The 12,460-nt window shown below is 55.2% G+C and overlaps 1 protein-coding gene across 1 annotated transcript in view; it reads right to left on the bottom strand.

Annotated features, from left to right (window-relative positions):
* Positions 1-5,098: 5,098 nt before the first annotated feature.
* Positions 5,099-12,460, bottom strand: part of RNASET2 (ribonuclease T2) — a 16,532-nt gene continuing 9,170 nt past the window's right edge. Inside the window, exons 6-9 of the mRNA XM_077757412.1 lie at positions 9,858-9,971; positions 7,952-7,997; positions 6,532-6,606; positions 5,099-5,527 (exon numbers count right to left, since the gene is read on the bottom strand). Of these exons, the coding sequence (XP_077613538.1) occupies positions 5,339-5,527; positions 6,532-6,606; positions 7,952-7,997; positions 9,858-9,971 (424 nt within the window). The 3' untranslated portion in view covers positions 5,099-5,338. The remainder of the gene's footprint in view (positions 5,528-6,531; positions 6,607-7,951; positions 7,998-9,857; positions 9,972-12,460) is intronic.

Genomic DNA, 12,460 nt, shown 5'->3' with positions numbered 1-12,460 from the left:
CGCTACAGGTACACCTGCTACAGCTCTGCTGAGCGAAGCCTTGTCTGCAGTTCACCCTGTGCAGCCACAGGGCGGCTCCGAGGCCAGGCTGCTTTGCAGGCACAGCCCAGACCTACAGCATCCTGAACACGCCCTATTTGAAAAGATAATGGAAAGATAATGGCTTCTCCACATTGCTAGACCACTGGTCTCCTCCATTCCCTGAGGCTATAAAATAAATGCAATTCAAAGTTTGCTTAAATTCACTGGCCAGGCAGGAAATAATGAAGTTGAGACCCTAGCCTTGAGCCATGTATTTGCAAAATGACTCAAAGAAACAATAGCAATCTTTTCAATGACTCTCTGGGGTCATTTATCTAGTCTTCATCTAGTAAGGACGTTGCCGGAGGCGACCAAGGTGATGTGGGACACTGGCCAGTCTAGACAGAGATAAAATCCATTTCTGTTTCACCCTCTGCCTTTTCCGAGACACGAGACTCAATGGTCCGAGCAGGAGAGAAGCAGAGACATTGGGGGCCAGCAAGCCATCGGGAAAGCCGGGGGGAGGGCCGAGGACCGCCCAGCCCTGCGTCTGTCCTGGGGGGCTGAGCCTGAGTCCCCCCCCACACACACACAGTAGTGCGCTGCCCCTCTCTCCATTACAGAGAAGACAGAATAATGCGACTGCTTTTGATCGAACTCCTGACATGGCCACTTGATGACGGAGCAGAGCAGTCACTTACCATCGAGCGTCTCTGTCTTAGGAAACAAGGCCTCAGCCTCATGCTTATTGTCACACCTTCCCAAGTGCCCCTCCTCTGCAGCTCCTGTTATACCCAGATCGCAGGGTCCTCACCGACCAGAGACCACCGGGGAGACTGAGTCACACGTGCAAAGGCAAAGGGCTTTATTACGGGCTCGAGCTTGGGCTCACAGACTTTACCAACGCAGTGGATCCGTGCTGAGAGCCCCGAGCAAAGGCAGAGTAGGGTTTTTATGGGGTTTGTGACGGGAGAGTTACAGAAGTTGTGACATGGGAACAGTGATCCAATCATAATTATACAACATCATAGACAGCAGGTTTGACCATACACATTGTCTAGAGTGTTAGTTACTTTTGGCAGGATCCAATTACAACGTTTAGAGTACCTTTAAATTCTGCCAATCACAGAGCGAGCCTAGGGTCTTGTTCGCCACCAATGGGTTAACTTTAACATTGGGTAACAGGGTCCTATCTATAGTTTCTATCTCCAGGCCTCTCCCTTAGTAATGTGGAGGGTGGTCGCTGGCCTTCCCTGATTGGGTGTTGCAAGGGTGGTTTCTCCTGCCTTGGGCAATGTGTAAACTACCTGATCATTTCCGGGAAGCTGAAACTCAGGCCTTCTAGTTTAGATGGGAAACAAAGCCTGCCATGGAGTCAGTTTGGTTTAGACGTTTAGACCTGTGTCCTTACACCTGGATGCTTCAGGAGCCCGATATCTGAGTCTGCAGCACCTGCTGCCACACTGATGAAGAGCTTAAGGCAGGCTGAGGGCCAAGTACAAGCTAGCACACACACCCCCCCCCCCCAACCATGGGACGTGTGACACTCCCCGGGCACCCTGGGCTGCCCAAGCACAAAGGGAAGGACAGAAAACAGCTGGCTACCTGAATACAGATCACAGTCATGCAGGATGGGAGTCTCCATCAGTTCACAAATTAAATTACAAGAAAAAGGCAATCGTATCAGTAGTCTAATCCCTAGAAACCCATAGACTCAGTTTCCTGGAGCCCAGACACCCCCTCTCCTCCACAGTGATGTGGGAACAAAGGCAGAAGGAAATCACCGGTAAAATGAAATTTCCTTCGAGCCCGCGGCCCGCTGACAAACGCTGGGGGCGGGCAGAGACTAGCACGTGGCCGGGGGCCCCCTCCTGTCTTCACGGCGATGCTTTGCTGGAGGGAGAAACAGCCTCAGCTTGACCACAGCCAGGCCCTCGGCGCCCGGGAGTCTCCTTCAGCACATGAAAACCTCACTGGAAGCTTCCCTGGACTTGACCTCCCCCAGCTCCATAGCGTATACCCGTCTCTCCTCTGGTCCCGGCAGCTCTTCCTGCCCACGGTTCTGCCCAGGGTGCTGCCCACGGTGCTGCCCACGGGCGCTGCCCACGGTGCAGCCCACGGTGCTGTCCCCAAACTTCAATAAAACCCCCTTTTTGCACCAAAGACGTCTCAAGAATTCTTTCGTGGCCGTCAGCTCGGAACCCCCCATCACCCCAAAACTCCACCAGCACCGTCTCCCTTTGCCTGGTCAGTCTCTGTCCCCCTCCACCTGTTGCTTTTTGAGTCACTGCGTTTCCAGAGGATGAACCTTCGTGGCCCGTCTCAAATCTCACGTCCTCGCTAAATCTGTTTCCAGGGTCCGGCTGTCTGTGCCCTTCTCTGTCTTCCAGAAGTTTATTTACGGATCTGTCAGCTGTTCGACAGCAAGAATTCCTGTCCCCTTCAAAGGTCCTTCTAACTGAGCTAAGAATCAAATTGACGTGAGACAGATTAGCGGGAGAAAATCAAATTTAATGGTGTACGTACGAGGAATCCGCAAGACAAAGAGTCCCAGGGACAGGCAAAGTGAGGTGGAAATGTCGGGCAGGAGTCTGGGACTTCCAGGAAAGAAACACGATTCACAGGAGACATAGAAGAGTAAATGTTTGTGGCCACTCAGAAACAATGGGACGCAGAGGGCTTTGACCAAACCGGCTGTGCTAGGTTCCCGCTCCCCATCTACACCCCTAGTCCACGCTGTACCTGGTACTTACTGGGCGCTCTCTCCTGGAGCAGAGCCTCTTCTCCGTTCTTTCTTCCACGTCGAGGGAGATGGAAAGAGCTTTCCCTGAATCTTCTGGGTTTTGACAGACTTTTTTAAAACTTTAAAAAAATGTTTGTTTATCTTTAAGCAGGGGGAGGGGCAGAGAGAGAGAGGGAGATGCAGAATCCAGAAGCAGCTCTAGGATCTGAGCTGTCAGCACAGAGCCCGACGCGGGGCTCGATCTCAAACTCTGAGATCATGATCTGAGCTGAAGTGGACAATTAACTGACTGGGCCACCCAGGCACCCCGATTGCCTTCTTTTTTTTGTTTTGTTTTAATATTTTTATTTATTTATTTCTAGGAGAGAGAGAGAGAGACAGCGTGAGCAGGGGAGGGTCAGAGAGAGGGAGACACAGACTCTGAAACAGGCTCCAGGCTCTGAGCTGGCAGTCAGCACAGAGCCCGACGCGGGGATCGAACCCACGAACCGTGAGATCATGACCTAAGCGAAAGTCGGACGCTTAACCAACTAAGCCACCCAGGCGCTCCCCCAATTGCCTTCTTAACTCAAAATAATCTTCATACCAAGGTTGCTGTGGAAACGTTGGGGTTTGGAGTGAATGGCTAAGAAATCATTTTTGAGGCATCTTTGGTGCCAAAAGGTGGTTTTCTTACGGCACGGGGACAGGACCCGGGGGCAGAAAGGCTGCACTGGGGTCACGTGGTGACCAATTACATACGTTCAAGTTGGGAGGGGCTGCAGACGGCACAAGCTTCCAAGGAATTTTGGAAACAAGATTTCCAGGACCCAAGGGGGCTCGCTATCGTTAGGAAAAGGTCATTTATCACTATTTAGTAAGAACTCCGTCATGAGACCCTTCAGACGTGTATTGGGGGCCATGAGCTTAGAGCATGAGTGTCAACATACATCTGGAGGGGGTAGCGACAAAGGAAGTTTCCGAAGAAGTTTCTATATGACCTCATTTGGAAATAAGGTCTTTGCAGATGTAATCAAGTTGAAACGAGGTTGCCGGGGTGGCCCTGGTCCAAGATGACTGGTGTCCTTCTAAGAGGGGGGGGGGCCTGACGCGGGACAGGCACACACAGGGAGGGCCACGCGGACACGGAGGCAGGCGCTGGAATGGTGTGTCCACTCGCCGAGGGCGGGCGGGAGCCACAAGAGACAGAGGAGGACTCGCCCTCCAGCGTTCAAGCAAGCGCGGCGCTGCCCACAGCCTGGGCTCCGCCGTCAGCCTCCAGAACCACGAGAGAACGTTTCTGTTGTTTCAAGCCCCCAGTTTGCGGCGCCTTGTACGGCGGCCCTGGGACGCGCACAGAGCCTTCAAGGCTCACCCCGCGGGGAAATAAAATCCAGGCTGGCTCTGATGAGAAACTCGGCACCTTTTTAAAAACCGGGTTGCTGTTGGAATCGATCGCACGCACCTGTCAACCGACAGTAACCAGAAAGCGTGGGAGGAAGCGTCGGCTGACTGAACAGCGTCACCTCGGACGGCCGTTCAGTCCAGTGATCCGTTATACCTGAGGCTCTAACACACGGGTGTGCCGAGGACTAAGTGAACTGACGCTCTGCAGTGCTTTACACCATGCCCAGCACAGACTGATTCTATTTTGAGGGCTTGATAAATAAAAGAACCAGGACACTAGATGGGTTGTTTTTTTAACCCGCGTGGCCACACACACATAAAAAGGGCCGAGCGAGGAGGAATGACATTGAGGGCTCACAAAGCACGGGCAGCCCATTTCACAGAGCATTCCGTGGGCTCGGGTGACCAGGGCACCAGGTGGTGAGTCTGTGGGCAGCGCTTGCGGCCCCGTCCGACCACGAGTGAAGCCACGCGGTCCTGCACCCCATGGAAGGGCCCTGCCTTTGCGGACGTCCCGCATCGCAGGACTTGTGAGGACTGACTCACCAGCGGCCCCGGCCCTTCTGCGGCTGGGCTGCCTCCTCGCAGGAACGAACGGAAGCAGGGTTTGAACTGGATTCAGTCTACAGGCAGGAGCACAGGTCAGAGCATCTTGCCCACCATCACCAGGCCCCCAGGGGACACACCCATGCACGGCCACCGAGGGGGGATCTGGGGGGACCTGGCTGAACGTGTCCTGTCCACTATGGCTGCAAGGAAGAGACTCATCCACCCTGAGGCAGGAGGCGGAGATGGCCGGCCTGGGGTCAGCCTGATCCCAGCCTGAGGACAGGCCTGTCACGGCCCCGCACGGGCGGGCAGAGGTCTCCTGAGCCCCTGGCAGGTGCCCAAACGCCGGGAGTGCCCGCTCGTCCAAGATGCCAAGGCACGCAGCGAAGGAGAAACAAGGAAAATCTGTATCCTTTATTATTCCAGCCGCCCAGCAGCGGCGAAGGCCTGAGGCATTTCCTTCCCTTCAGGGTCCCCACAACGCACCCAGCTTACGGGCCCGCGGGATCTGCTCCCGGACACCAAGACGGGAAGACAGACGGGCGGCGTCCGGTTGAGAACAGTTTCACGTCGGGCTGCTTGTTCACAAGGCGGTTTGTGAATTTCTCCTGCGTTTAGACAGTGTTTCCGGAGCGGGGGTCAGTGAGCCGTCCCGTCGGGTGGGGGGTAGAAGACGGGGCCGTCCTCACAGACCTCCAGCCCCGGGCCCCCGGCTGCCCCTGCCCCAGGCCGTTGGGACGCAGGCTCCCCGGGCTCCGTGCAGTTCTGCGGCTTCAGCCCCTTGGTGAAACACAGCTCTATCTGGCCAATCGTCTGCACCTCCTCACCCTGGAAACACAAGATGAAAGACGTCCTAGAATCTGCTCTCAGATGGTTGTCTCTACGGTCAAGTCTTAGACCCTGAAGAGCCAAGGGGTGACCCCAGACCCAGGGCTCCAGGCGCCGGGGGTGAGCCCCTCTCTCCAATGCCAACTGGGTTGGGGGACCCAGCGTGATGGGCAGTGGGCGCGGGGCCGGNCCCCCCCCCTGACCTGTGCCAGCCTGGCAGCCCCGTGTTCCTGGCCCAGCAAGCCTTCTGGAACACACATGTTTTCCTTGGGACGAAGCCTCGAGAAAACCCAGCCCGCTCTAGCAGGGCGTCGACGAGCAACCCATTTACACAGAAACATCGCTGCATCCAGTCAACACGCAGCGTCACGGCGATTTCCGGGGTGCGGCACGGGGACTCGACAGCGCCGCACCCCTGCGCACATCACAGCAAGTCCCTCCCAACCCCCTCCCCCGCCCACCGTCCCTCAGGTGACGTGACCACTCGTGTGCTCTCTGTAGCGGAGAGTCTGTTTCTTCGCTTGCCTCTCTCTTTCCTTCGCTTGCTTGTTTTAAGTCCCACATTTCACCTGAAATCATACGATACTCGTCTGTCTCTGCCGGACCTGCTTCACCCAGCATGACGCTCTCTAGCTCCACCCGCACGCTGCACACGGCACGGTGTCGTTCTGTCTTGGGGCTGAGTAATACCTGTCGTGTATACTGCACACCTTCTCCATCACCCGTCCGTCAGGGGACACTTGCGCTGCTTCCAAAACTTGCCCGTTGTAGCTAATGCTGCTCTAAACACCCAAGTGCGTGTGTCCCATCCGAGATTTGAAAACATACACAGAGCACACCTGTATGCACCCACACCCACGCACAGCCCCTTCTCACACTCACACACACACACACACACACGGCTCTGGCCCTGGGAACTCCACGGTGACCACAAAGATGTCAAAAGACTTGAACCCATGTCCTTGATAAAGACAGAAGGGGCAACGAAATGTAGCATATCTGACCGATTTTGGCGGAAGACACTGGACTTTAGGGATGACTCCGTACACGCTGGCAAGGGCGTCTTTAATGTCTGACACCTGAAATGAAATTAAGTGCATTAGAAATGACACCTGGAAAGAGGCGGTCTCACGGCTCCGCCTCATGAGGCTGGGGGACAGCGGGGCTCACAGACAAGGCTCCCAGGTGCTGGGGAGAGGCTGTCGCCCGCTTGGGCTCCACCCACAGACCCCAGTGGGACCCACAGGTGCCCCGCCCGGTCTCCATCCTCCCCTGCCCGGCCCTTCTGTGCACACCCAGAGTCTGGTGCTGAGTGCAAAAGCAGAGACTCTCCTGAGAGCCGTCAGACCAACCTCCGCCGCCCGGTGACTTCTGTCTGGGCTCACAGCCTGCTGCCTCCGAGACCTAACAAAGTGTCTGCAGCACAGACCAGGGTCTCAAACATCCGTGTCCTCGGTGTTATTACATAATTGAAATCAGTTCACCGAGGGGCACATTCTGGGCACATATGAGCCCTGGAGACCGACGGGGCCCTGCGAACACTCTCTCGCACGGGGCCGCTGACACTCCACACGGTCACTGCTCCCTCCCACCCCCACCCTCTCTGGAAGGGGAACAGGTCAGCTGGGAGCTGGCTGCATCCACCCGGAAACCACAGAGCACAACAAAAGTGCTGATTCATTTCACAGTCAGGAGACCTGCGGGAGGTCCGGTCTGCAGCCCTGAAACTGGAGACGAGGAACTGCTATAATCAGTCACTTTAAGTCTTTTTTTAATCCCCAGAGACTAAAAAAGGTTAAATAGAGAAGCTGATAGGTCCTCTAAAGCAGGAGTCAGCAAACTTCTGCTACGAAGGACCAGAGTAAGTATCTCAGGCTCTGAGGGTCACTCTGACTCTCTCTGTCCGACACCTGCGCAGTGTGGGTGACCATGGGTGACAGGGAAGGAACGGATGTGGCCATGAGCCGCGGAGCCAGTTTATAAAATTAGGTTGTCCGGAGTGGACACTTGTCTTCCATATGAGCTTACCAGACAGTAAGGTCTGCTCATGGTTACATGACTACAGTTTTATCATGAAAACAGAAACAAATCTTAGGTTTCTTCCTCAAACAAAATACTATAAACCTGAATGTGCTTTTCAAACGCATACCCCACCTGCCCTGTGCGAACCCCGAATGCCCTCCTCACCAGGGGACCCTAAGTCTATGCTTCAAAAGCATCGGTTTAAGTCGTTTTCAGTCTACGTAGACTCAACATGCACAGGGAAACAGAATTTAAATAAAATCTGTTGGGAACACAAAAATGAAGTAGGAGGGGGCTTGTCTGGGTCACTTTAAAAGCCAAGTGTTGCTCACAGGCTGCAGTGACCCTGGGCCACTGCTGCATGTCCCAGCACTGGGTTCGGAAGCTGAAAGTGACACTCACCTGGTAGTAATTGATAGATGGCTTTATTCCCAATTTTTGGAGCATGCTAAAATTTAAATGTAAAAAAGTTAGTGGCATCGCAAGGTATGTTTTCCTTTCTTGTTCTTTTCAAACATCCTATTTCATAATAAAAATTAAGACAGTCTGAACAGAAAGCACTTACTGCCTACCCTCTGGACAATGAAGCTGTGAGCAAGGGCAGCCAATAAACTGTCCTCAGCATCCCGACTACCCCTCACCCACCGGACCCAGAGGGTGGGACGCATGGGCATTGGCACACACCTGACCACCTACCGGCCACACCTTTTAAAAAGATAGTTAGCAACTGACTTGGGATTCCAGGCTTATCCTAGAAAACCACACTTGGTGAAATCTGCATACATTCAAACACCCACGGACTTGAATCATTTCCTAAAGCACGTGGTTTTGACCAGCCATCCTGCTGAAATACCATATGTCTAACTCACTAATTATGGAGCACAGTATCAACAATTCTCAGATTAAGAATCCCCAAACAGCACTGGAGCCCCCGTCATGTCCCCCTGGACCATCCAGGCTTCGATCACACAGAACAGATGCGGAGACCCGGGGTGCATCTCTGGATACTGACACAGCCAGGTGAGTCGACTCGGGGAAAACCAGACCGACTAGAGCACGCCTGCTCCGCCATGATTTCTGACAACGCCATGTACTGCATTGACAAGGCAGTTTTTGTAAAGAGCACGCCACTAAGTGTCTGGATCTCTGCTAAAACAGGCAGGACGGGGTGGTGGGTGAGGGTCCTCTGAGCCCGGGAAATAAACGTGCCCTCGCCTTGTCTGGCACAGTAAAGAGGCTTCAAAGCCTCAAGAAGTATACAACTTCGCAAAATTTTAAATATTTAAGTTGCAACAATACTACTTTAAATATATTGGGTTGAACAATACAAGATCTGGGTCGCGTGGGTGGCTCAGTCCATTGAGCGTCTGACTTCAGCTCAGGTCATGATCTCACGGTTTGTGGGTTTGAGCCCCATGTTGGGCTCTGTGCTGACAGCTCAGAGCCCCCTTGGGATTCTCTCTCTGCCTCTCTCTGCCCCTCCCCTGTCTCAATCTCTCAAAATAAACAAACATAAAAACAAAGTTAAAACAAAGCAGACACATCGTCAGGCTGTGCCGCTGCACGCCGAGAACAAGAGCAGGTGTCTAGGGAACCGACAGGGGCTCGCTCATCGTCTCGCCAGAGCTTACACACGGGTATTCACCACGAGTACCCAGGATTCTGGCTCGTTCGTGTAAAGCAAATGGTAGCATTTCCTGTCGTGGTTTTGAAAATGAGGCCACAGTTTATTATGACTGCTCAGAGGAGGAGGAGGAGGAGGGGCTCCTCACACACTCGGTCCCCAGAATTGTCCAGACGGTGGACAGCCAGCTCTCTCAGGGCCGGGCACTGGTGGGCAGGGGGCCGCCACCCCAGCAGGGACATTGGTGGCCATAGGCCATGCTCCCCTGGGCTCCAGAGCTCAGGAACGGGGCAGGCAGTGCAGGGTCCGGGTCGGGGTCCCTGGGAGGGCTCCCCTGGCCCGCTCCACGGCACCACAGCAGGGGCCCAAACACTCGGTGCCCTGCAGGCTCGGCAACAAGTGTGTGTTAACACAATAAACTTCTGCCTGAGATCACGGCTGACAGATGCACGCCCTGGTTGGTCTGGCTTCCTCAGGCCAATTCCGCGGCCAACAACGTCAGGGCCCAGGGCACCCTCGGCCTGCGAGGCTGATCTGGGAAGGCTCGACAGGTGACATTGCCGTTCCTCACACCATTCCACGGGCCGGTTCCCCAGCCCACAGACGCAGCTCTGCGCCATCCGCTGGGGGCCGTCTGGCCGGAGGGCGGGGCCGCCCAGGGACCGGCCCCAGAGGACCCCCTACCTGTTCAGCGCCAGCTCCTGGTACAGATCCAGGCCTCCCCCGAAGTATTTCTTCTGAGAGCTGAGGGCGTCCACCTGCGCCGCGCACGTGCCGTGCTTCTCCCACTCGTGCGCCCTGTGGGTTTTGTACGACACCCAAGTTACCAGGCGTGCAACAAACTCACAGGAAAACGTTCGTGCCTAGGACGGACTTGCGGCGCATGCTGTTTCTTTCACAAAGAAAGAGAAAATTCCTTCTGGGCGACGGGCAGCATTCCGGATTGCCCTGCAAGTGGACGGGGGCCGCAGAGGACACGGGGCCCCAGGGGACAGGAGGCCCCAGCAGACGCGGGGCCCTGGGGGACGCGCTACAGTGTCTACGGAGCACTCCGGCTTCTCCGCTGCGCATCGTGGACGATTCTCTTCTGCGATTCACAGCAAGTCAAAGCTGAGGAGAAGCAAGCGCCCTGGTCCCAGCACACACGCCTCACACGGCACCGGGGCTCGGCCGCAAGCTACTGCTCCGTGGCCTCGCCCGGGGGGTCTCACCCAACAGTCATTTCCCAGCAAGTGGCCCGGAAGAGGCCACAGCACTGATTCCCGAGCAAGGCCTCAGGCCCACCTCCACCCTGGCCTCCCCCATCAGACCGCGCCCTCGCCCGCCCTCGGGGACCCCACGCGGCAGTGCCCTGCCCACCCTCGGGGACCCCACGTGGCAGCCCACTAAGCAGGTGCTGCTAATGAGCACCATGTATTCCAGAGAAACGTTCTTATTGCCAACAACTCCTCACACTTGACTGCAGATTAAGGAGGAGATGCTTCCTCCGTCCTCCCCTGTGCTCACAACTCTGCAAGGCAAAACCACTACTGGCTTAGAAATGGGGAAACTGAGGCTCAGGGGGCGTAGCTGGGCACCCTGCTGAGGCCCGTCAGCCAGGAAGCCCAGGGTCCACGCCTGAAGGACACGCTGAACTCTGTGTCCAGGTGTGGGCCACCCACAGCACGGGGAAGAGCAAACGGCGTCGGCTTCCCTCCACCTCATCACTGATTAACTTGTAATTATTTTAGTAAATACTTTCACCTGGCATTCATACGGGGTCGCGTGCTGTCTTACACACTACAATCCGAATGTGCACTGGCTCGTGGCCCTCCCCCCCCACTCCCTCGGTGCCGGCTGAGTGACCGCCAGGCTACCAGCCATGGGTCTCTCCAGCCTACAGGAAATGATAAAAATGTGTGAACAACTTTCTTCGTCTAGAGCAGTTTCCAGAATGAGTCATCCAGTAAATGCCTATATTCTATCCACTAGAAAGGAGGTTCTCCCCGCCTGGACAGAAGCAGAACACCTCTTTCTGGAGCCCATTCCGGAGGGCGCTGGCAGACGATGAGGGGCGCGTGCAGAGAGCTATCACACTAGCCAAAAGGCTCCTGGCTCGTAAGAAGTATGCAACGAATGTCAATTATTATTTTTACCTGCAGCTTAACAGAGGCTAAGGATCCGAATGTGCGAGAGTACTGTTAACACGGTCCCAACACGTAAGCCCACGGAACTGGGCCTCGTTCGTTTCACACGGAATCGTCAGCACTGCGAGGTGACCACCGCGTGGCCCTTTCGGCGCGGGTGTGAGTGGACCCGGGGGCTGCCGGGCCCACCTCGGCCCAGGGACACCACCCACAGGGAGGCTGTCGCCAAACTACGACCCAACCCTCGTTGTCACACAAGCGTCAAGAAACAAACAAAAATCCCACTTTGCAGAGCGTTCTGTACGTGGTATTTTTCACAGGTCCAATTTTATTCACAGATTTAATCTTAGAGGATTAGCTCAAGCGTGAAGTAACGCCAACACCCTCCACTCTGCACACCTGAGCCCATCTGGGCTGAAGAGGACAGTGTTCCGCCAGCAGCCCTCCTCTGCCTCAAGTCCCACAAGGACGCTAAGGCCAACACCCTAGAAATCCACGCGGCAAAGCAACGGGGGCCACAGTGCAGCGGGGACCCGGATGCCACGCTCGGGAAGCGGTCGCCGCGCTGTCACCGTGGGGAGCTCTGGGAGCATAAACACTGTTAGCGCGTGATGTTTACCTTTGTGCTTGGAACAAAAAATTTTAGATGTGCCTTTAACTACCCAACCTGAAAAAGCATCATTTTGCTTTCATCAAAGCTCAAAATTACATGTGCGCTCTGCCAGCATTATTCGGATTAAATCCTCAAGGGCCCCAGTCAGGGAGGCTCCTTTATGTGTACCTGTCGATTTACTTTTAAGTCACCCGATTCTGTCACCAAGCACTGTGACAAGTGGGAAGACTATTTTGCACACTTAGCACAGATCTGTCGTTTGTAAGCACAATGTGAGGTGCTGGGCACGTCTTTCCACTGTTTTTCCCGTTTCAACTTGGCCATTATCCACTGTGAAACCGTTTCTAGAACTAGACAGTGCAGAACGCGCCTGGAGACCTGGACCCTTCACGTCCCCAACTCCGAATGGTTCTCTTCTCCACTGAAGAGACGATTTCAACCTACAGACCCGGGTGCGTGGGGCCTAAAGCCGCGTCCCTGCCACACACGCGGGAGTGAGCTCTGAGCCTGGGCGCCAGGGAGCTGGGGTGGGGGAGCGGAGATACGGG

This window comes from Crocuta crocuta, unplaced genomic scaffold, assembly GCF_008692635.1.
Source record: "Crocuta crocuta isolate KB4526 unplaced genomic scaffold, BGI_CrCroc_1.0 scaffold506, whole genome shotgun sequence".
Lineage (NCBI taxonomy): Eukaryota > Metazoa > Chordata > Mammalia > Carnivora > Hyaenidae > Crocuta > Crocuta crocuta.
The sequence above is the reverse complement of the archived record's forward strand: the minus strand, read 5'-3'. Positions and strand labels throughout refer to the sequence as shown.